The 25,209-nt window shown below is 33.8% G+C and overlaps 1 protein-coding gene across 7 annotated transcripts in view; it reads right to left on the bottom strand.

The window, feature by feature from the left end:
• Positions 1-25,209, bottom strand: part of zgc:63569 — a 56,385-nt gene that overhangs the window by 13,774 nt on the left and 17,402 nt on the right. For 6 of the 7 annotated variants that reach the window (XR_015479501.1, XR_015479500.1, NM_198871.3 and 3 more), the window contains exons 2-18: positions 23,602-23,650; positions 22,758-22,831; positions 20,667-20,745; positions 19,440-19,524; positions 18,202-18,312; positions 18,064-18,124; positions 17,873-17,993; positions 17,673-17,756; positions 15,874-15,986; positions 14,518-14,649; positions 9,908-10,007; positions 9,211-9,303; positions 8,353-8,437; positions 6,229-6,491; positions 5,716-5,810; positions 4,218-4,321; positions 249-322 (exon numbers count right to left, since the gene is read on the bottom strand). Coding sequence is in view for 4 of the 7 variants with exons in the window: in NM_198871.3 (NP_942572.2) it covers positions 249-322; positions 4,218-4,321; positions 5,716-5,810; positions 6,229-6,491; positions 8,353-8,437; positions 9,211-9,303; positions 9,908-10,007; positions 14,518-14,649; positions 15,874-15,986; positions 17,673-17,756; positions 17,873-17,993; positions 18,064-18,124; positions 18,202-18,312; positions 19,440-19,524; positions 20,667-20,745; positions 22,758-22,831; positions 23,602-23,650 (1,723 nt within the window). In the remaining 3 variants the exon portion in view is untranslated. Of the gene's footprint in view, positions 1-248; positions 323-1,228; positions 1,435-2,744; positions 4,322-5,715; positions 5,811-6,228; positions 6,492-8,352; positions 8,438-9,210; positions 9,304-9,907; positions 10,008-14,517; positions 14,650-15,873; positions 15,987-17,672; positions 17,757-17,872; positions 17,994-18,063; positions 18,125-18,201; positions 18,313-19,439; positions 19,525-20,666; positions 20,746-22,757; positions 22,832-23,601; positions 23,651-25,209 lie in introns of those variants that run through there. The other variant, XR_015479502.1, reaches the window with a different exon arrangement.

Here is a 25,209-nt window from a genome sequence, read left to right as displayed (position 1 = left end):
TCTCAATGCCTAATTATTAAACTGTTAAAAATGACTATAATTACATTAAATATTCTTAAGAATAAAATATGATGTTCTTTGGAAGAGTCTACTCGCTTTATAATGCTTTTATGGTGTTAAAATAATAATATTGTTTATTGCAATAAATCTTGGTGCTATGAATCATACCACAAAAAATAAATATCATGAAAGGCCAATCTAAAACCTGAAACTTGCATTGATTTTTAGTCTGAAGTCAAGTCACTCACCTGACTACATTTCTCATCAAGAGGAAGAACGCATCACGCGCAGAGCGGCAGAAGTTTTTGCCATATATAGCAACCTGTGGCAGAAAAAAAAAAGATACATTCAAAATTCAAACTAAACTTGTTTGGGATAGCAACATTTGGAGACAAACATCTTAAGATAACCATTAAGTGAACAGATAAAAAAAAATGAATAAGTTATAACAAATAATACGAAGTTAAAATAAAGTAATAAATAACTGCAAACAGTTTTGCCCAATTGAGTGTAACAACAACAACACTAATGAAAGTCATCTATAAATCATCATTATTATAACATATCTACAATAAATATATTGTAATGTAACAGTCGATTAATATTAGCTGATTACTGCATTTTTTAAAACAATATAGCAAAGAACTGTACAAGCATGTGTGTTTGAATAATATAATAACTGAATAATATTTGAACAGTTTAAGAAAGTTTAGAAAAGAGACATTTGTGGACAGATTAAACCAACCTAAAGACTGTCCTTTGTTTTCACCAATTTTTCCACTTATCAAACTGTCAGACTTTCAGTAGAGCACAGTTACTGAAAGAGTTTTAAGGTGGCGATGGATTTAAGCATATGCTTAAACCAAATGCATTACCACTGATTTCTCCCAAAAGGAAGCTAAATCTGTGCTTGGAACAGGATGTAAACATGCAGACACTGCCCATGCTAAAAATGCAAACATCATTACAGAAGGTTAAAACTGATGATTGGTGAGGCCACTGCAGTGTACAGTTTTCTGCAGGGATGTAGAAATGTCTTACGCAGCAGTACAGTAGTCTGTTAATGTGTGCGACCGAGGTAAACAAGATCATGATGGATCAATAGTACAGCCATTCCTACACAGGCATCTCTTCTCATTCTTAATGCTAGGAAAACAGTGAAGTGTTACATCTCTTCTCTTGCGGCCCTTAACCAAAATATGCACAATTTAAACCAAAATATGCACAATTTGCATCAGTATTGTTTATTGTGAGTTTGGTCAATGTAAAAGTAGAAACATGCAGCGCCAGGAGCTCACAAAGTACAATCTTTTGATGACACTATGCACCTAAAGGCCAAAAATAAATGTATGTATAACCAATGTATATATAAAAAAAAACCTCTTTCAGATGTTTTCTATTACATAGACATTGTGACATTCAACGATCTAGCGGCTGCAGATCGTTGGTAAACTCGCACCCTTCACCTGGACTACAATTCTGTCACTTAAACTAGAAATCCCAATATGCATTTCGCATACACACCCGTTCCGGTTTGCCGCTGATAACAGACACACACAGCTGAAGCTGATTTCAATTACAAATGCAAGTATACAAGATCATTAACAATATATTAAGCCACATACAGTAAATATTAATAGCGGAGATTCCTTTAAAATCATCAGGTTTTTATTTTGTTGTGACCTGCAGACCTGAGCTTGGAAAGTGCTGCTTGTTCAATCTTTATAATCCATAAAGCAATAATATTTGTATTTAACAAATTTGAAGTGTATTAAACTATACTGACATGCCAAGTACAGTAACCACACAAACACTAAAACTAAGAGAAGTGCATCTCATCATGCCTAAATTCCCCTTAGATGTTATAAATTCAATCTTTGTAAATGCTTAAAAAAAAGGTTTTACAAAACAAAACCAAGCAAATACAAGTTTCGTTATTCAGTACTGATATCAGGAATGTTTGCTGAGCAACACTCTCAGATGTACGTTTGTAGAGTAATTTACAATGCTTTGAATGTGGATCATCCAATTAGAAATCAAGATCAGAACTATCTGCTTTTATAAAACATATTTTTTTGTATGCCAGTCAGTCAAATGTGTTGAAGTGATCAGTGGTTTAGTTTCTCACTGCAAAAAATTGTTTTCTTACTTGAAATTGTCTTGTTCCTAGTCAAAATATCTAAAAATTCTTAAAATCAAGAAGCATTTACTAGACGAGCAAAAAAATAGTCTTGTTTTCAGAAATTATATACCAAAATTGAGTTTTTCCTTAAAACATGCAAAATAATCTACCAATGGGGCAAGCAAAATTATCTTACAATTCTGTCACTTAAACTGCAAAACCCATTATGCACTTAATACACACACCTGTTCCGGTTTTCCGCTGATGACAAACAAACACAGCTGAAGCTCATCATTCATCCTTTACATAAACTATAAAGACCGCGCACACACATCTCTGCTGAGTCTTGTTATACTGTTTGTGTTTGTAATCAGTGGAAATCCAGAACAGGTGTGTGTACAAAGTGCATGACGGGAGTTTTAGTTCGTTAAGTGACAGAATTGTAGTCCAGGTGAAGATGAGCGTGTACCAACGATCTGCAGCCGCTAAATTGCTTGTCTATGTTCATCATAACAGTATGTTTATTTTGCTCACCCCATTGGCAGATTATTTTGTAATTTTTTATTTAAAAAATGTACTTAATTTTTACATTAAATTTCTGAAAAAAGACAATATTTTTGGCTGGTCTAGAAAATACTTCTTGATTTAAGACTTTGTAGATATCTGGACTGAAAACAAGATCAAAAATATTTAAGAAAAGCATTTTTGCAGTGCTGAAATATGACAAAGTTTTGACCAAATGTGAAGTTAATGTGCTTTGGAGGGCAGAATATTAAATAGAGGTGGGAATCACCAGCATCACCACAGTATGATATTGTCATGAAACAATATAATTGCCCTTTTAAATATATCACAATTTTCTACAAAATATTGCAATTTATTACCTTTGTCCAACTTCAAATTCATTCATTCATTTTTCTTGTCGGCTTAGTCCCTTTATTAATCCGGGGTCGCCACAGTGAAATGAACCGCTTATTCCAGCCCTTCCAGCCACAACCCATCTGGGAAACATCCACACACACTCGTACACTACGGACAATTTAGCCTACCCAATTCACCTGTGCCGCATGTCTTTGGACTGTGGGGGAAATCGGAGCACCCGGAGGAAACCCACGCGAACGCAGGGAGAACATGCAAACTCCAAAAGGCCAACTGAGCCGAGGTTCAAACCAGCGACCCAGCAACCTTCTTGCTGTGAGGCGACAGCACTACCTAATGCGCCACTGCATCGCCCCCAACTTCAAATTATGTCCCCAAATGAAATCTTTGGCAACATCAGTTTTAACCAAACAGAAACATTTCTCAGTTGATTTATTTTCCTATTGAACTGCTGCAGTGCAAAAATAGGGCTGTCAAGCTGATAAAATGACTAATCAAACCGGTTATAAATGTTGTATGCACTTTTTTGTGATGCAGCCATATTTATTTTACTAACTTGTTGCATGCTTAAGGTTGACCCTGCTTACCAGAAAAAAAAACTTAAATTCAACACCATCATCTAGTGGACTGTAAAGACACTGATTTTAATATTCAACCAAATAGTACAATAAAAACAATACTGTACAAATATCGATATGGGTGTTTGTGTAGTAACATAATATTGCTGTAATGTCACAGTGGGGGCTCAGTGGTTAGCAGTGTTGCCTCACTGCAAGAAGTTTGCTGGTTTGAATCTCAGCTGGGTCAGTTGGCATCTCTGTGTGGAGTTTGCATGTTCTTCCCGTGCTGGCGTGTGTTTCCTCCGGGTGCTCCCACAGTTCAGAGACATGCGCTATAGATGAATTGAATAAACTACTATAAATTGGCCGTGCTATACGAGTACGTGTGTGAATGTGTATGGATGTTTGCCAGTACTGGGTTGCGGCTGGTAGGCCATCCACTGTCTAAAACATATGCTGGAATAATTGGGGGTTCATTCCGCGGTGGCGACCCCTGATAAATAAGAGACTGAGCCGAAGGAAAATGAATGAATAAATGTCGCAGTATGATGGTGCATCAATATTTCCCACTGATATTAAACACCACCAAAAGAGCTCTGCTTAGTCAGTGCAAGGGGTTTCTACTCTACAGTAAGTTGCAGTAAACGAACACGCACCATAATGTAGGCGTTTCTGTTGATGAACTTGATGAACTTCTCCAGACACCAGAAGCAGCATTTCAAACAGCACAGCAAGAACTTGGCAAACTTATTCTCTGCTCCTGTGGGAACAAGAGAAAGGAGAAGAGTTGTGAGAGCATTGGATAAATTAATAGATTCATATTCTGCATCATATGGGATCTACTGCTGCGTCTCTAATTAAACTAAAAATGTAATGTTAACCAGTGTATTCCCCAATTAACCAGCTTAGAACACTGATGCTTATAACGTCAGACTTATTTTTTGTTATTATGCAAAACTCTATTTAATTAAATGCTTTGACTGTCATTTTATGTGCATATTTAATTAATAACATATTGAAATTATTGATTAATTGCTTATCTGAATATTATTTTTCCCCCGATACTTTAACTTTTTCCTAAATTATTGTTTCTTAATTGGAATTTTTCTGAACTTAAAAAAAATCTAAACAATCAAAAACTATTGGCTTTTTAATTAAAATTATTATGTTTATTGCAATTTAGCAACAAATTAGGATTCTGTTTTCAAGGAACCCTACAAAGCTTTTTGATTATTAACATTTATTCCTGCTAAAATTAAATGAAAGAATGGACTTACTCCTTATAACAATAACAACAACAACTTCTATTTTCAAAAAACAACCTTTTTTTCTTGCATGAACCAAACGTTCATTTTGACGTGTATTTGTAAAGCTGTTTCTGAGGTATTTTGCATTTTAATATCATCAGACACAAGTCATTATAGTGAATTAGATGTGCAGCATTACTTCTCATCATCCAACAACTCCCAGAATTCTTCAAAGGAAACCTTTCAAATGTGTTTAGGGATGCAACTGTTAACTAACGACCACAATTTAATTCGTCACAGTTAATTCAACCCAACACCGTGTTTCTGCACAGAACAAAACTACTGCAGCTAAACAAAGTTACACCAACTGTGCACTAGTTTAAAGTTCCAGGCTTGCATTAACTATGGCTGAGGCTTTTAACTAAGGGCTGTTCCCATATCACGTCTTTTCTGCATGCAAGTTCGTTATTTTATTTATTTATTTATTCATTGTTCTGTCATTTATTTTCAGTGTAAAATTATTACTTATGTTTAAATACAAAAAATATTTGTTCACCTATTTTTAAGTCCAAAGAGAAAAGGACTGTTGTTTAGGATAATAAGGACTTTATTATTATTATTATTATTATTATTATCATTATTATTATTATTATTATTATTATTATTATTATTATTATTATTAGCTGTATTAATTGGTTACTAAACAGCAATAAATAACACTTTAAAATATAAGGGGTTTTCATGGGATTTTCTAAACTAGAAGGGTTTTGAAATGTATAAATGCTTAATAATCTATAGAGACTATATAGAGAGTATAAACACCTTAGACTATAATTGTACAACCAAAATCTATATTTGTTGCATCTCTAAATGTGTTGAGCAAGTAACCGACTGCAAATGTTTTTACCCTTGAGTTTGTGATCAATATACTCCAGCAGGACCCTGATAACCTGCACAATGGCGAGCAGGAGAGAGCCAAAGGCCAGAGAGCCTGTGTGATACCTGTTTATGGGCAAAACAAAGGATATATATCAATTAAATCCTCCACAGAATTCAACTTAATAGAGTAATAACAACTATTATTAAGAATGACAACTTTCTAGCATTTCTCCTTAAGGCATAGTTCACCAAAAAAATTTAAATTACCTCATTATTTACTCTCCCCGGAGTGCTATTTAAACCATTATGAGTATCTTTCGTCTGTTGAACACAAAAGATATTAAGAATGCTTGGGTCGACATTCATTGAAGGGAAAAATGAGTATGGAAGTCAAAGGGTGCCAGCTGCATGCATTCTTCAAAATATCTGCTTTTGTGTTCAACAGAAGAAACTCAAACATGAACATGAGCAAATAATGACAGATTGGATTTTTTTTTTTTTTTTTTTTGGAGTGAACCATCTCTTTAAACTGCAGTCGCACCTGAGGGATCTGCCCAGAGAGGCACACAACGGAAAGGCTGGCATGTCTTTGGATTTATCAAAAGCCCAGTAGTACGATGCAAACGCTCCTGCCAGAGTCATCTGACCCAGAGCTGTGACGAAGTTGGCACACCAGAAAAACAGGAAGACGTTGTAGAACTGAAGCAGGATCAGGTATTTGTGATAAGGCGTCTCTCCGCCGTAGAAAGCAAACAGACACTGCGAGTGCGGACAGTCAGACTTCATGGAAGAGGATGTGAAGTTCTGCAGAGATCAAGAAAATGAGAAATGAGGATCAAATTACAATTTCGACTCAAACGCCAACTTCCCTGACTTTTCCTGCCTACAACACTAAATTTCCATGACTTATAATAAATAGGAAAACAAGACATTATTGTGCTTTGAATAATGTTAATTTTATTTGAGCTTGAATTGAATTTTTCTTGAATTTAAGAGTGATTATAAGAGAAATCATGGATAATTTTGAAAAGAAAAGATAAAAAAAAAAAGAGCACTAACACCCTGACTTTGTAAGGGTCATTTTGTAGCCAAAGCCCTTGAAACTGACATTTTTCTGGCATGTTTGTGTTACACTCTGTCCTAAAAACACACAATGTAACAAAATTCCAACAGCAAGAAATGTTTCTGTCCGCACCAGACGAGACACCAATAAACATTTAAACAGCAGCAGTTCAGAAATGCACTTCCAACAAAATATTAAGGTTTATAATCAAATTAATAAATATTAAACATCTTTAACATTACTAAAAAATACTTGCAGAGTGACTGATATTTGTTTGTTTTCACTGAGTCACAGTTCTAACATTAATTCTTAAACTATACAGGATTTTTACTGGCTATTTTATTTTCAATATTTGAGGTAAACTGTTTCCTCTTTCAGTATGGCAATAAAGGTCAAGTAAAATGGTACTTAATCTCACATTGGTAGCATTTAGCACTGAATAGGGAATATGCAGAAGCATGCAGAAGGACTTTTAATTTGTCAGTAACCTAGATCAAACACTTGGCGCAGTTACAAAATCTGCGAGTTTAAGGTCTGTTTTCCAACAATCAAAAAAAAAACAACAATATTTTCTGCTTAATTGATATACGATATAAAGTGGGTCTCGGAATGTACAAGACGCACTGAATTTAAATAACATTTTGCACCACCATGTCTTTAAAGTATTTAAATTTATTTTACTCCAGTATTTCCAATGGTGTTTCTGTGTTAGCCTGCTGATCCTGACGGGCAAGTGCGAATTAACGGCTTTTCATCTCGGTTTACGGCTGAACAACTAAATGAATGCTGAAGTCTATTTAACTGATTATATTTTAATTACATTACAACATCGATGCTGTAAAAGGAACTATAAAATTGAAAAAAAGTCACATTAACCATTCACCGGAAGTATATCAGTACGGGAAGAAACTCGAGCTCTGCATTTACCCTATAAAGAACATAATCAGCCTCTGAGGTGATCATTGTTATAGTAGTTTATTCTGTTGTTCAGCCACGACAGCACAAATAGAAACAGTTTCTAAATCCAAAATGTTGTGCATCGTGGATTGTTCAAACAAAATCTACTTTTAACATGGACAAGATCATTTTAGCATATGTTGCATGGCGTGTAGTTAAGACACAAGTTAGTTAACAGGTACAGCTTGGCAACTACTGAAAAAGGGAGAAATATAACAAGCAAAAGAGTAAATCAATGTTATAAAATAACTTGTCATGACATGGAGAAATTACATTTTGATAAATGTTATCCAAAATTCAAAAGCAACTAACAAAAGTGTCTGATAGAGTATGACAAATAAATAAAACTCCCTGATTTGTCAGTGCCAGTAATAAAACGTTTAAAATCCCATGGCCCATGGGAACCCTACTAATAGCACATTTTTCCTAGCCCTGGAAACTCCACACAAAAATGCCAACTGGCCCAGCCGGGATTTAAACCAGCAACCGTCTTGCAGTGACGCGACAGTGCTAACCACTGAGCCACCGTGCTGCTGCCCCACTGTAACATCTTTTAGACGTCTATTACTGGACATTTTGAAAATAAATTTGTGCATAATAATAATTATTTTCCAAACACACACACACACACACACACACACGCACCTCTGGGTTGCAGGTTTCTCTTGAATGGACACATTCAGTTTCATTGAAAACCTTATAAACCGGTTCACTAGATGTAGAAAGGAAACTGGCCAGGGGATTAAGGGCTAGAACCAGTGTGATCATGAGAAACATCTTACATAAGAATTTATAATATACAAACAACTGCTTGGGATATTAGTTTGCAGCATACTGTACATCTATTAGAGCTGAACTGCTGATAATGTTGAACGATTCCAATGTTAAATGCAATTTCATCTTCACATCTTTTTAGCAAAGCATTTACTTTGTGATCATCACCGTCACTTGTATGCAATTTGTAACATGTTGCTTATTTATTGTTCTTTATTGCTTTATCATTGCAATGTGACTTCTGGCTTCTTGCTGGGATTTTATGCAAGCTTGTACTTCTCTTTGTTTTTGATTTGTTATTGTAGATGTTGTAAAGAAAATGTATTATTATTATTATTATTATTATTAATAATAATAATAATAATAATAATAATAATAATAATAATAATAATAATAATAATAATAATAATAATAATAATAATAATAATAATAATAATAATAAAAAATGTAGTGTATTGTTTGTTTATGTTAGTAAATACATAAGGGTTCAATTAGTTCATGCAAGTTACTATTTCATTGTGTTATTGTATTTTCAAAATGATTTAAATTTTAAAATTGGTTAAAATTTAGGTTACTAAAGGCATGTAATGGACTTTTATTAGTTTAGTGTTCCCCACATTGCCACTCTTTTGATTTAGATTTCAACAGAGTGATAAACAGAGTATAAAAACGTGAGCGTCTGTCTTTAAGCGCTACAACGGTTTCAGTTTCAGCTTGAGTTAAGGATACACTGCATTAACGCCCCAGAATGCGATGACAATGGCCAGGAGGAAGAAGGTGAAAATAGGAAAAACCAGCGATGACATTACATAACCAATGGCCCTGAAAGAGGAAGACAAACAAACAGAGGGTCAACAAGACCAACACAAACCCAAGATCCAAAATAAAGCACGTACCTTGACATTAAGCATCAGGTTCTTATTACGGATTCAAAGGTAATAGGAATGCACAAAATAAAAATTCTGTCCCAAAACCAAAAGCTCTGTATGGACTTGGCTAAAAACCAAAACGAAACTGCTTTGTAATAATAATAATAATAATAATAATAATGTATTTTTTTATTATATAAAAAGTAATTGAGAGCTTAAATTTAACTCATTAACTCATTAACACATTTTAATAAATGTGAGAGTCTAGAGGTGTTATTTTACCAGCATTGCAATGATTACATGGTAGCACTGTTGTATGCAGCAGGAAGTACAGAAATATAGAAACGGTTTGTCAATGCATTATTTGACTGGACATTCACTTTAATCTTAATAGACTTCACTTCTTAGCGGTACACGTGTGGTTGATGCATTGATGTGACCTATTTGAACTTTTACCATGATGCACACTCAAGCTAAAGTGGTCAACGGTTTATATTTCATCCAAAACCACCATTGTGTTTTTGTCATGTGCATGCCTAATATGTAATGTAACTGACCTGCTGGCTTCCTTCATGAGCTCAACAGCGACGCGGATTCTGTTCCTGAGGAAGATGAGCAGGAGGATGATGATGAGCTCCAAAATAGCCAGGATGATTACTGAAGGAAGAAAGAAAGAAAGAAAGAAAAACAAGTGACTTCTGAACTTTTATATTTAGAAAATGCTGAATCTACAAGCAAACCTATAGTAGATTGATGTTTTTTGTAATGGCTATATTATATAGACAAATTAGAATAGGTCAAATTGGCTGTATCACCATCTCTCCACTCCACCTATAGCTGGTGTGTGTAGTGAGCGCACTGGCGCCATTGTCCTGTGGTTGCTGTCGCATCATCCAAGTGGATGCTGCACACTGGTGGTGGTGTGGAAAGACCCCCTCTCATGATTTTGAAGCACTTTGGGTGTATGGCCATAGAAAATAAATGCGCTATACAAATACACTTTTACTTACTTACTTACTTACTTACTTACCTACCTATTTACCTTACATACCTTACTTAAACAAAATATCACAATTACTACTCTCATTTATAAGAGGTTCTGACAATATGCGCTCTGAAAAAAATGGTAACACTATTGTTTATTTCAAATCAAGATATATAAAAAAAGTACAGTATATGCAATTACGTTTTTTGGTGTTGCATTGGATCAAAAAATTAAATAATGTGAAATCAAAATGAGTAAAAACTGTAGCAATAGAATGTAAAGCAAAATTTATTGTGGACAATAAATCAATGTATGTATATTACGGTAAAGGTTTTTTCCTCGCTGCTGTCGCCACTGGCTTGCATATTTCGAGCCCCGTAGAGCTGCGCATTGATTGATTTACTCCTCAGGGCCCTATCATACACCCGGCGCAGTGTGGCGCAAGACGCGGCGCAATAGTTTTTTGGTAGTTTCAGCTTGGCGCAAGAGTGGTTTTGAGGCGTTGCGCTACGCTGTTTAAATAGCAAATGCATTAGCGCTCATTTGTGCGCCCATAGGCATTCTGGTCTAAAAAGGAAGGCGTTCTGAAGCGGACCGCTGGCGCGTTGCTATTTTAAGAAACTATAATAGATTTTTCATTAGACCAAAACTAACCCGGTCTAGACTCCTTACACACTGCTTAATACGCACAAGAGAGCAATAGGCAAATATCTTTACATATGAAAAGATTTAAATATTAAGGATATATATATATATATATATATATATATATATATATATATATATATATATATATATATATATAGGATATAATAAAAATATATATAGGATATAAATATAAAGGATTAAAATATTACAAAATATTATGTTTTCTAGCCAACATAAATATGAAAAATTTCTGCTTTTATGTCGTCTTCATCTCGGGAGGCTTTTTCAGTTCATTCATAACAATTTGCTTTTGTATAATGTTATTATTATTAGCAGTATTATTTATTATATCCATACTTATATTTGTTTTATTAAAAACAAGCTTAGATTTGCCCATCTGTCAGGTTTTAGGCCATATGGGGCATGGCAGATGTATTTGGAAATAACTCAGTATTTTGACCACACTTTGTCATTATTGTTCATTTATTCGGACTATTCGTTCATTTATTTTCTGTTAAAAAACTGTCAACTGTTAACTGTTTGCTTGTGAAATGCTCATTTTTTTCCACTTAGACTTACTTTGCGCCCTGTAAATATCGAATGCGCTCTTGGCGTGACGCAGCTGGCTCTTAAAGGGAATGAGAGATGAGACTCTAATTGGTTTATACTCAAAACAAACCTATAACTCATTAAGAAAATAAACTCAACCCTTTTAGCCCATAGGCCTTGGCGCAAAGCACATTTTCCCGTCCGTAAATTAGCAAAAATGCGTTTTGACACGCCCTGAAAGCGTTTGCGCACTGCGTTTTGCGCTCTGCGCATGGACCGTCAAAATAGAGCCCTCAAGTGTTTGGACTCTCGGTATTGAATACTAGCCACACTGAACTGAGCTAAACTAAACGAAACTGAACTGACACTGTTTTAATTTATTATGATATTCAATGTGAAGCTGTGAATCTACATTGTAAAAGCGCTATGCAAATAAAGGTGAATTGAATTAAATTGAATAATAAAACACACTTATGTTGCCATATACTGTACGAGTTATTGTGCTGAAAATTGGGGGAACACATATAAATCTAACTTACGATCCTTATGTACAGTGCAGAAAAAAGTAATTAGATTGATAGAAATTTGAAAGGGGTATTTGGAGCACTCAAATCCTTTGTTTTTTTTAAATTGAAGACACTCAAGTTCAATGATTTGGTTAAATTTAAAACAGCAAAATTTATGTTTAAAGCTAGGAATAAAATACTTCCGAAATGCATACCAATTTTTTTTAAAGATTTCAATTCAATTCACCTTTATTTGTTTAGTGCTTTTACAATGAAGATTGTGTCAAAACAGCTTCACATAGAAGATCATAGTAAATTGAAATAGAATCAGTTCAGTTTAGCACAGTTCAGTGTTTTAATAATCACTACTGAGAGTCCAAACACTGAAGAGCAAATCCATCAATGCGCAGCTCTACAGGTCCCGAACCATGCAAGCCAGTGGCGACAGCGGCAAGGAAAATTTTTTTACCAATTGGCAAAAGTGAAAAATTAAAAAAACACCTTAAGAGAAACACAAAGGGGATACAATCTGAGACAAGAACCAAATTTTCAGAGGTTAAAAACAAGGACAACTTTAAAAAACTTGAGTATGTCTGTATGTGGTGTGAAATTATAGAACCGTCTAGAACAAATTCTCAAACAGTGTCAGGATAATAATCAATTCAAATAGTTGTATGAATATATATTATTAAAGGAATATAATGATGAACGGAGGTGATTGAAAAAGGATAAAATGAGAAAGGTAGGATGAAATTTCAATTAATAGCTGTTCACAATACTACGCATTTTTTGTATGTTGAATGTCTGTTATAAACATTAAATGTACAAATGGAATCAAACATATATGTCAAAGATGCCAAATATATAAAATCTCTCATGTAAAGCTCACATGTCTCATGTAAAATGAAGAGAAGTAAAAGAAGAAGTAAGTTTAAGTAATAGGCAAATGATGTATGTGGTAATGGGGTGAGGAAAATAATAAGCTTGTCCTGCTTCATCCTGCTTTATTTAAATTGTTTTGTGTATGATTTTTCTGTTCGAAATAAATAAATCAAATAAAATCAAGTCACATTTCATGCAATTAACAAACCATTAACTATCCCTACTAGCTTAATAAACTACTAATTGGCTGCTTATTAACAGTTAGTAAGGTAGAAGTTGAGTTTTGGTTTTGAGAAGCCGAATAAGATACAACCTTAAACTACTAATAAACAGTTAATATCTTAATAATAGGCAGGTAATAGGCCAGTAGGTAATGGCATGAATTGTGACAGTATTACTAAACAAAAATATATATATTTATAAATATAATAAGATAATTTAAATGAATTTAGTTTTAAATCTGTGACTATTAATAGACTCAAACCCTTTATTCTATTCATTACTGGATGAATCGCCATTCTTGAAGGAGTCGCTTGAACAACTTATTCAGTGTCGAACATATTTATTATGGCTGCCAGTTGCCACATATTGGTGTAAATGTCTAATTGCTACAACCATGATTTGAAGTGACTGATATTAATAAACATCAGTGTTTATATATGAATGTTTTAATGTCATTCTGTGTTTGAATGTCTGTAACAGAATTAAATACATTAGTTAAAGAAGCAAAATGCTTCAAGACGACTAATCTCTCTTGTAATAAATATATGCAAATTGTAGTAGTACAAATGTATTAAAATATATAAAGAAATCTGACTGCCTATATGTGAAATACAGTATCATGAGTTTCACTCCAAAGTAATGCAACGTGTAAGTTTGAGGCACGGCTTTGTGTTTTGTCTAACAAATGGCTGGGTGAACACTTTCAGGCAAGTACCGGGAACAAGATTTTTCTACTAAACTTTTCATGGCTGTTTTTGTTTCCACTAATAAGCACTGTGCCTAAATTGTGTATTTAATTGAGTGCCAGGCTGCAGTAGTTCAGATTTTCCAATGAATGACAAAGCAATGGCGAGTTCTTCACGATGAATGTCCTGCATTCTCCGGTGCCTAGACTACAGGCTCTGCATAAGAAGTTTGGCCAGAGGAGAAATGATCGTGTCCAACTGAGCCTGGTTTCTTTAAAGGTATTTTTCCTTAACTTTCATCAATTGGTGGTGTTTGTTCCTCGCCACATGGTTGCTTTGTTTTGGGACTTGTGGAGCTGCGGATCAATGGATTTGCCCTTCAGTGTTTGGACTTTCAGTAGTGAAATTTTAACCACACTGAACTGAACATCAACTCTGAAAACCGGACTGACACAGTTTCAGTTTTCTAGAACTTCTGTGTTAGGCTGCTTTGGCACAATATACATTGTAAAATCACTAAAGAAATAAAGATGAATTGATGTTCTCATTAATGCATTCTGCTGTGAAGACACCCGAAAAATGCAGCAGGTCTATCTCCTCTTCAATTCACAACATTTTGAACCTTTAGAAATAAGACTCATCTGCTTTTGAATCTATTAATCGTACAGCTTTTAGTTCAGGATACTCACTGAAGGCCAGCCAGGTCTGTCTGATGTGCAGGTAGACGGCGAAATCAGGCTGGAAGCCGAGCTGCTGCAGGGTGATGTTGGAGCCAGGAGTGTCTTTCAGACTAACATACTTTATACTGCAGTGAGCGATACCTGTGTGAGAAACAGTCAAATGACTGACGCTTCCTTTCTGACATTTTTATAGTATTATTATAGTATTAAAGGGACAGTTCATCCAAAAAAAAAAAAAAAGTTCATACTCTATCTGGAGTTTGTTCTCATATCATATTCCCAATACTTCATTTTTAAAATGCTTTTTTTCCTTCCTTTTTGGAGTGTTTTAAGATCGATCTGTCCAGGTTTTGTCCTTAAAACGTATTTCCTTTATAAAGGTCAATGTATTGTTGTGCATGTCTGTGTCAAATCAATCAGTTAAAATTTTTGATGTTTATTTTTCTTTTGTTGTGAGATCATGTGACCTAGAGGTGTATAAAAGAGCAACATGCTGTGATCGATGCATGCAACTCCTAGTGATGGCTTTTTTAAGTTAAATTTACACCTTATGCATTTAAAAAGGTCATATTTTGGATTTAGGGGTCTCCAACGACAGGCTGATGTGCATGTAAGGTCAAAAAACACTTCCGTTGTTTTATAATATGCATTTATTTTTACCACATTAACCCAACGACTCCCGTATGATTCGTTCTATGATTCATTTGTTCCCAAATCCCTCCTTAGCGTAAGGGCTAAACTGCGCTGATTAGTCTGATGACCCAGTCTGTTGTGATAGGTCGACTGCGTTCAGCATAAGACAGAGAGAAATGTCCACCGCAGCTTACAAATAACAATTATGAAGTAGTAGTCGTAGTGCAGAGTGTATGTGTGAGCCCAGTGCAGGAATGCATTATTCATCTATTCTTAACCATAAGTAAAAGCAGTGGCACACATTCAGTATTAATCCATAAAGCGGCAAAAGCTAAACTATTTTGAAACCTGACGGCCACACGTGTGTAGGAACAGCTGACTGTGGCCATAGCAATGACAAACGGCAGAGGATTGCGAGCTCACAAGCTCCCAGAATGTTCACATGTGATGTCCCATGTATTCATCATTTGAAGTACTTCAAATCCTTGTATGAAAGTTGTCCCAAAACCATCAAACTTTTGCATCCTTTTTATGAAAGCTTGTTGCTGCTCATTATTTACAGCCGTAATCTGGATGAAACCGTGTTAGACATTTTTAAATCACATTTTTTGGTTTGAAAAAAGGCTTACAGCATTTAAAAATCAACAGCAGGGTAAAAGACTAGTTAATTTTCCTTTTTCGATGAACTCTCCCTTTAACATATGAGTGTTTTCAGCGGTAAAGAAATTATACCATAGGCTATGACAGCTACGACCATGAGGATCATGACCCAGACCATGACTCCAGCCAGAAATCGTAGAAGAACAATGAAGATCAAACTCAACACAACCGCAATCAACAGACAACTGTATAAAGAAACAGATTAACACTCAGTCACAGCAGGAAGGATATGTCCACAACTGTGTCAATACTGCCTACTTAACTCTTTTTAAAATGAAGGACACAAATTTCAGTGTCTAAATACATACTCTGATATCTATACCAACATCCCTACAAAATTACATCATTGTAATTAATCTGGAATGCAAAAAACTATTGCTCCATAGAGATGGTCCAATTTTAGAAAATGTTATGAAAATGTCTATGAAAATCTAATCTATGACTTTTTATATGTTTTGGAATTCCTGAATAAATAAATAAATAAATAAATAAATAAATAAATAAATAAATAAATAAAATGGATAACGTAAAATAAATAAATTAAATAAATTAAATAAATAACAATAAATTAACTAAGAAAAAATAAACAAAGTAAAAAAAAAATCAATAACAAAAATGTAGACACATTTAATAAAAATAACAATATATAAATTAAAGTAAATACATTTAAAAACATGTAAAACAGTCAAAATAAATAAATAACGATAAATTATTGTGACAAAACATTAATTCATTTAAAGTATTTTTTAATAAATAAAAAATAAAACAAATCAATAGAAAATGTAAAACTTAAATATAAATAAATACCAATAAATAAATAAATAAAAATAAAATCTAAAAATAAAATAAACTAAGTACAAAAAATAATTATTTAAAAAAAATTAATTATAAAAATAACATTTAAAATAAGTAAACAAATAAATAAATAAATAAATAACAATAAATTAACTAAGAAAAAATAAACAAAGTAAAAAAAAAATCAATAACAAAAATGTAGAGTAGACACATTAATTAATTAATATATTGTTATTTTTATTTAACGTAAATAAATTAATAAACATGTAAAACAGTCAAATTAAATAACAATAAATTGTAAAAAATTAATAAATTTAAAAATAAATAAAAAGTATTTAATTTGATAAATAAAATAATAAATAAACAAATCAATAGAAAATGTAAAAAATATATATAAAAAAATAAATACCAATAAATAAATAAATTAAAATAAAATGTAAAAATAAAATAAACCAAGTAAAAAAATAACTATCTAAAAAATTATTTAAAAATAAATTCATTTTAAATAATAATGAAAAATAATATAAAATAAGATAAAAATGTATAATAGATTAATTAAATAAAAATAAACAATAAATAAAAAAATGTAATAATAAAGAAATAAAAAAATATTTTAAAATGATAAATTAATAAAAAAGTAAAATAGATAAATTAAACAATAAGTAAATAACAATAACTAAGTTAACTAAAATTAATAAAATCAATAAAATGTCAAATAGATCAATTAAATAATAAAAATAAATAACAAATTAATTAATTAAAATAAAAATGTAAACGAATAAAAATAAAGAAGTATATAAAGAAAAATAAATGAATAACTAAACAAAAAAAGCATAGTATACTATATAGTATATATAGCTGGAGACTAAAATTACAAACCAAAACTGATATTAACTGGACTAAAACTATAGTAATGGTCATTAAACAAACATTACAAAAAAATAAAGCTAAAATAAAGAAATTTTCAAGTTTTAATACAAGATCTAAAACTGTAACGATATTAATGATAATTGACTGCATGTCAAAAGTAATGACTAAAAAAAACAATATTTTATCCATTAAATAATTTCACTTACATTAAGATCCAGTACCAAGACTTTGTGTAATCCTCAAAGATCTTCATTGCAACCTGACGACCCTCCATGACTATCGAGGCGTTCCTCAAATGGTTAAAACAAAAGATTTTTAATAAACAGCCCGCCTGCACTGCAGCGTTCTCACACTGATGCGTTATTATATTGCATATGTATACTTGAACAGTATAAAAGGTGCTTACTTCATTCCAGCCATCAGGTCTTTAGCATCCAATTCATTCACTCCATCACTAAATTTCTCCTGATCACCCACAGTAATGACTTCACCCTTTTTGCCCATAGAGGGAAAACACCGCTGTAAAACTAAGACAGAGAAATAACATTATTTATCAGACAAATACTAAAAGTGTAGTAATATGAAGACCGGTCTTACATGGATTGCTGGAAACCAGATATGCTGGACAGAGCTTCTCTTTCAAAATTTGCGCAGCAGCCTTTAAAAGAAGATGATATTGATTAGTCAGCTGCAAAAAAATTTGACACTTGCAAATAAGTAAAAAAATATCCATACCTTATGGCCTGGGTCTTCTTTGCAGTAAGATTTGTAATACTCCCAGTCTTGTGGTTTTGAGATGGCAGTTATCAGAGTCATAGTACGATTAGGACACGTCTGTACACACACCTGAACACAGAATAAAACGCATGCACTGGTTTGTCAAACTTGACTGTAACAGAAAAAGCGGAAGGATAAAAAAAAAACATGCAATCCGAACTCAGTTCTCAACATTCGCACATCCTTTTTGAGTGAGACACACACAAATCTATTTACATATACAAGTGGTGTGACGAGATCTCAGGCTAATGATGAATGTAGTGATGAAGCATGAGGGTAAATTCAGCACTGAAGATTGGAGGCAGGATTGGATTTAAACCTCAAATCAAGTGCTTTGCAAACATATAGCAACCCGGGCTGTCTCAGTGCTGCATGTCACTCATTTGCTTGGGCGTCAGTGACAAAACTGCTCTTTTCACCAGAGTTCAAATGTGTTGCCCCATCCAAAAGAAAAGGCTGCTACAACAGCATCCACAAACATTACCCAAGCGATAGAATAGCACTTTAGATACGCTCAAAGTCATAATCGGAGTAAACACGAATTGAATTAAGACGTGAAATATTCCTATTTTATTCACATTATTGAAGTGCTGTACAGTCATGTAAACTCTGTAATCAAACTATTTCCGTCGTGTAGGATCTTTAGCCGCATTTCGCGACAGGATAAGCCATGCACACATGGCTGTTTGACACTATTCTCTGCACCTACCAAGTCAATAAAGCACCACAGACACACACACATACCTTCTCACATATTATGTATGTACACACACGCACGCACGCACACATATATACATAAACAAAATGAAACAATTAAATTAGTTAATCATAATAAAAATAAAATAATAATCATCATCATCATCATCATCTTTTATATTACAATAAAAATATTTTTCGTACTATATTAACAACCAAAATACTTATATTTATTGAAATTGTTTAAAAGGAGAAACAATTCTGTTTATTAATATAGTAATATTAATACACCAACACTATTTATTTTATTATTATTATTTTTTTTTTTTTGCTGATCTATAATATAACCAATACTTAGTTTAAAAAAAGTAAATAATAATAAAAATAATAATAATAAAAAATAATAATAAATGCCATTCCTTTAACCACTGTATACAATTCTGCAATGACAGCACAAGTACTAAAAATAGTAGGCAGAGACTGAAATGAAGAACACAAACCTGAGGGGTGGGACACTGGAACTCTAGGAGGACCATGGGACTGGCGCACTTCATCATGTTAAAGTAGAACAAGAACGGCTGCTTCCTGTTACACACAAACAAAATCTCAATTCACTCAGGCTAATAGCAAAACTCACTCAGCAATCAAACACAGATGGATCGGCTGATACAATAAGTGCGTGTATTAGCAGTTGAATTACAGTATTTTCTGCAATATCAGTGACCTTTTCTCATCTGAAATTTGCTATTCTAAAGTGATTCATACACAGTAAATAACTCAGTAAATGGTAAAGCAAAATTGCTTTTATTTATTTATGTTTTATACAGTTCTGATTGATGCTAGGCAGATGATGATTGTCAAAAACTGGAAATCTTCCAGTAGACCTCCGATGTTTAAGTGGATCTTAGAGTCAGGCTGAGTGGCAGCTTGTGAAAAACCTTCCGATGGGTTACATGGAAGGACTGAAATTTATTTTGATAAACTGGAAAAACGTATGTGGCCCACCATGGGAGCAAACATGCAACGAGACAAAATAATAATTAAGGCTATGATATTGGCAACCAACCACCCTTTTTTGTTGTATGTTTTAGTTTGGTTTATTTACTGAGTTTAAATGGTTATTTATTTATTGCATTTCTTTAATTGGCATTGTTCTCCTTTTATGCTAATGCTCTGTATTTGATATTCATGTGTTTATCATTTGCAAATAAGAAAATCACCAAAAAGTTCAAATCATTTATGTATACTGTAATGCCATTTCAGCAGCATTGCCTTTATTCAAGGTAAAACCTACACTAAATATACAATAACATGCAGCCATATACGTTTCTTAATAAACATTCATTGTACAAAAAAAAAAAAAAAAAAAGACTGCACTGAAAATCTCACTAATTTGTAACTCATAATTACTACTACAGACTTCACCTCTTTTTATTTACTGTTTGGTTTACAATTTTTTTAGATGACAGAAATTACTAAAAAAAATAACCAGTTAAAAATAACTACAGTGATGAACATTTAAAGGGGATCACAACCTTTCATCAAAGTTGTCCTTAAACTTTTGAACAACACCCATTCTCATCTCCTTGGACAATTTCGATAAACTTTTATTTGATCAACCTCAAACGTTAACTACTGTACACATTCATGACTCAGAATTGAAAAGTCTGATGAGGCTAATGTGGAGCAGCAAGTGTTGTAATAATCTTAATCTCGGTGTAACTCACTCCAGTTTCCCCTGGCCACAGAACTGTCCCATGCTGTCTGTGGGGTAAATCACCTTCCTCGGGTCACCGTGAGTCCAGGCTGTGAAACGAAGACAGAAACGATGATCATTAAACACACACATGTAGGACGCAATAAGGCCAACTTTAAAAACAATATAGACCCTTTTTAACGTTTCTGGGTTTCTCAGCAGATTAAGTGATCATAGTTGGGCAAACTTGGAGTGCAGGGAATGGGAGAGTACCACAAATACATTTGCTTTCCAATTTGCTCAAATAACAAAAACTAAACCTTAACAATAGTTTTTTTTTTTTTTTTTTAACATGACTTTCAGAAAATGTCAAATAAATTGATAACACCAGAGAACAATGTCAAATTTACTGTCCCTCCTAAAGACTACAGTATGCATTGGAAAAACATTAGAACATGCTTAAATAAGATTTCATCTTTGCAGGAGGGCAAAGTATAATTTTACGTTTATTGTTATTATTATTGTTTATATAAATCAATGCTTAAAATGATGAGTTGAACCAGAATAAATGAGTAGAAACAATAACATAACCGTAATATTTGGATTTAGTTGCAACAATGGGATTGCAAAAGAAAACAGACCAAACTATTAAAATTCATCTGATCAAAACATTGATTTAAAAGGGGACCTATTATGCCCCTTTTTACAAGATGTAAAACAAGTTTCTGATGTCCCTAGAGTGTTTATGTGAAGTTTCAGCTCAAAACACCCCATAAATGATGTTTTATAACTCTTTGAAACTGCCCGTTTAGGCTTTGATCTAAATTGGGCCATTATAGTTTGGTGACTTCAAACGAGATTGTGCTCTATGCCCTATATTTATCAGGGCCGCCTATGCTAATGAGGGAGAGATCATCATTAGTGGAAGGACTCCAAGATGGTACGAAATAAGACTCTCTGGTCTGATAAGACCAAGACAGAACTTTTTAGCCTTAATTCTAAGTGGCATGTGTGGAGAAAACCAGGCACTGCTCATTACCTTTCCAATACAGTCTGAACAGTCAAGCATGGTCGTGACAGCATCATGCTGTGGGAGTGTTTTTCAGCTGTAGGGACAGGACGACTGGTTGCAATAGAGGGAAAGATGAATGCAGCCAAGTACAGGGATATCCTGGACAAAAACGTTCTCCAGAGTGTTCAGGACCTCAGACTGGGCTAAAGGTTCATCTTCTACCAATACAATAACCCTACGAAGGAGTGGCTTCACAACAACTCCATGAGTATTCTTGAATGGCCGAGCCAGAGCCCTGACTTAATCCCAATTGAGAATCTCTGAAAAAACCTAAACATGACTGTCCACCAACGTTTACCATCCAACCTGACAGAACTGGAGATGATCTGCAAGGAGTAATGGCAGTAGATCCCCAAATCCAGGTGTGATAAAATTGTGTACATTAATGAGGAAAAACATGAACTTAAATGATTTTAGCAAATGGCTGCATTATAAAGAGTGAAACATTTAAGGGGGTCTGAATATTTTCCATGCACACTGTATATATAGACCGCATGTAAAGGAATATTAATTTGTTATATTTTAAGCACATGCATAGAAATGTACTCATTCATATCTCACTTTTAACAAATTTTGATTAAAAATGTAGGGATATAAAACAAACATTAATAAAACACAAAACACTTCTCAAAAGCTAATGATTACAGATCCAGCATAAAAGGTCCAAATATTGCGAAATAAAATGCAAAATGTGAACAATTCTTTCAAGATTAAAACTTTCTTACGATGCTGTTATTCATCTTTCTGTCTTCATCACTGTAATGGCGAGCAATATTGTGCTCATATTAATTATGAAAAAGGATTACCATAAACAACATATTTTGTGACACCACATTAGAAACGATGGAGCATAATAGGAAATGATAGACTGTATTTTGTCCATATAATATTGCACAGCCCTAGAGCAAATATTTTGAAAAGTCTTATCGCAAAAAGGATACCTGCATTAGCTGTATTAAAATGCACACATAAAAACACTACAGTACATATAAAACTAAAAAGAATCATTACATAACAGCCAGTCTCTAGCACAACTGCAGGCTGACTTACCCAGTATTCCCACAGCTAGGTAGCCCACGATGGCTATGATGAAAATGATGCAGCAAACAATGTCTGTACATCCTCTGTGGTGCAGAAACAAACAGTCAGTTATAAAAAGGCATTAAAACAGTTCATCTACAACAGAGATGCCCAAACTAGGGCCTGCGGGCCAAAGTTGACACATGGAAACCTTTGATTTGGCTCTCCATCCCATCTGAAAGAGGGAGAATGTTGGGGATGGTTTAGAGATGGTTAAAGCTTACTGAAATTAAATGTGTCAATTAAATAGTTCAGATTTAGTTCAAATGTACATACAGTCAACCCAATGAAGAGACAAATGTAAGCAAAGGCAGATTTTTTTCTCAGCACGGTGTTATAAATGTGATTGTTTATGTTTTTATTGCAAGAAGTTATCATTTAAAAAGTTACACTGAATTAGTTAAATAGAACAAAATAATTTTAAATTGTATAATTTTGAAATATTATGAGAAAATGTTAAGAAATTATCCATGGCAACTTTAAGGATACACAGTATAATTCGGTTTATTTACCATCGGCCCACGGCTCTTAATGATATTTGGTTTTTGGCCCTACATACGAAAACATTTGGGCACCTCTGATCTACAGGATGTTAATCTACAGCATATATAGTTAAAGTATATGCTGTGGTACTAGTTTGACTTTGATAAATCTAATATAATTGTTTAAAAACATTTATATTGACATTTGAGTATTTTTAGAGTACTTTAAAATACAAACCTACACAAAAAAACTTAGCAAGGGTTTCACTATTTTGGTGAAAGCTTAACTTTCTTTCAAAGCAAGGTTGACATTTGCATGGAATTTCTCTTACCTGTTTTGGATGGGCCCTTTGAAGCTGGGGTCGAATTTCCTCGGCTCTCCTGTGAAAACGAGGGAAAAACCAATCAAAACTCCAGGGATCTTTAAGATCAGAGGTTCCCAAACTTTTCAACTCACGACCCCCAAAGTAACAATGCAAGATACTCGCGGCCCCTACTATCCTCAGAGGTGGTTATAAACATACAAACATTGCACACAACGGTGCACACACACCAACTGAAGCTATATAAACAAGCTTACTGACAAAAATTGCAACCGACTAACAACCATATACTTTATTTATAGTAACTATTCATCCGTTTCATTTAATATCAACTTCAGTTATTGAGAATGGTGGACACAAGGTTTACAGCACAAGACTATTCTTGGTTAAAAATTGGAGACCGCCACTTGGAGCCTTTGTTCAATCATGGCCTTTATTTTTAATGTTTGTGAGTACCGTAAAGCTGCTAAAGTTTAACATTGAGCCATAAAATCCCTCTGCTGCAACTAACACTATTGCGATGTCGTTAATCTAGTGTAATAAACCCAGGGGTCACAATCCAATAGACCAATAATTGAAAGGCTGATGGCTTTTTTTTTGCATGCTGTTTTTTAATCCAACTATTTAATACATTTTTTATCTGTATGTTATGGATAAAACACGGCCATTCTATTAGTTTAATAACATATAGGATTTTTTTAAAATCACCAAGCGACCCCCCTTTTTGTCTCACGACCCCCACTTTGGGAAGCACCGTTTTATATCACAAAAGAAGTGTGCTTGCAAAAATGTCACCGCAGAAAACCAATGACTATGAGCTCATTCAGACCAACATCTTCACTTTTAAAATGAGGGCAGAGGGCACAGAACAGAATAGAAACTTGCACGGGTTGTCCCACTTCCAAGCTCTTCTAATTGGTCTTCTGTTTTGAATCAGACAGTGATGAACTGTGTTGCGTGTAGACGTTGAAGACCTTCTTTTGCTGCACCTAGACTGAAAACTACAACCAAAGGCCTTACAGTGTGGCGTCGTAGCATTATTCTGTAATTATAGTAAGTGCTACAGCCTGCATTTACAACAGTGCAGGTAGAACTCTGGTAAGGAGTGCAACCAGATTGTGTCAGCGAAAAAATGGTGGACCCATAGTCACGTCATGTTATCTTTCAACATATTTCACAAAGTGTCCTCATTTACATTATTTTAAGGCATACAAGTTTTGATACCCAAAGTTCAATTTAACTTGACACAAAGTCTGAAATGCGCAGTGTTTCAAAAGATGTAACTTATACACACATCCGTCAAGTGTGTGCTCCATTTAGGGCATAAATCTAAACCTCAGTCTTGAGTTTCTACAAATCAAGCACAATATATTTGCTTAAATAATGTATGGATGACTTATATACTTCACTACATAAGTTACAGCACATGCCTGGGGCCTGTACCATGGGGCTGGATTAGCTGGCTAGCCTGTTAAATTTACGTTCAGTTTGCACTAATTCTGGGTTTTAGGCACCATAACAGCTGATCCATAATACAGGGCTCGAAATTGCTATCATTTTTGTCGCATATGCGCCCGAAGATTAATCTATGCCAGCTCAAAATATATTTGGCAGCAT

This window comes from Danio rerio, chromosome 3 (assembly GCF_052040795.2).
Source record: "Danio rerio strain M-AB ecotype USA chromosome 3, GRCz13ab, whole genome shotgun sequence".
Taxonomy (NCBI): Eukaryota; Metazoa; Chordata; class Actinopteri; order Cypriniformes; family Danionidae; genus Danio; species Danio rerio.
Note: the sequence above shows the minus strand (reverse complement) of the source record. Positions and strands in the feature narration are given on the sequence as shown.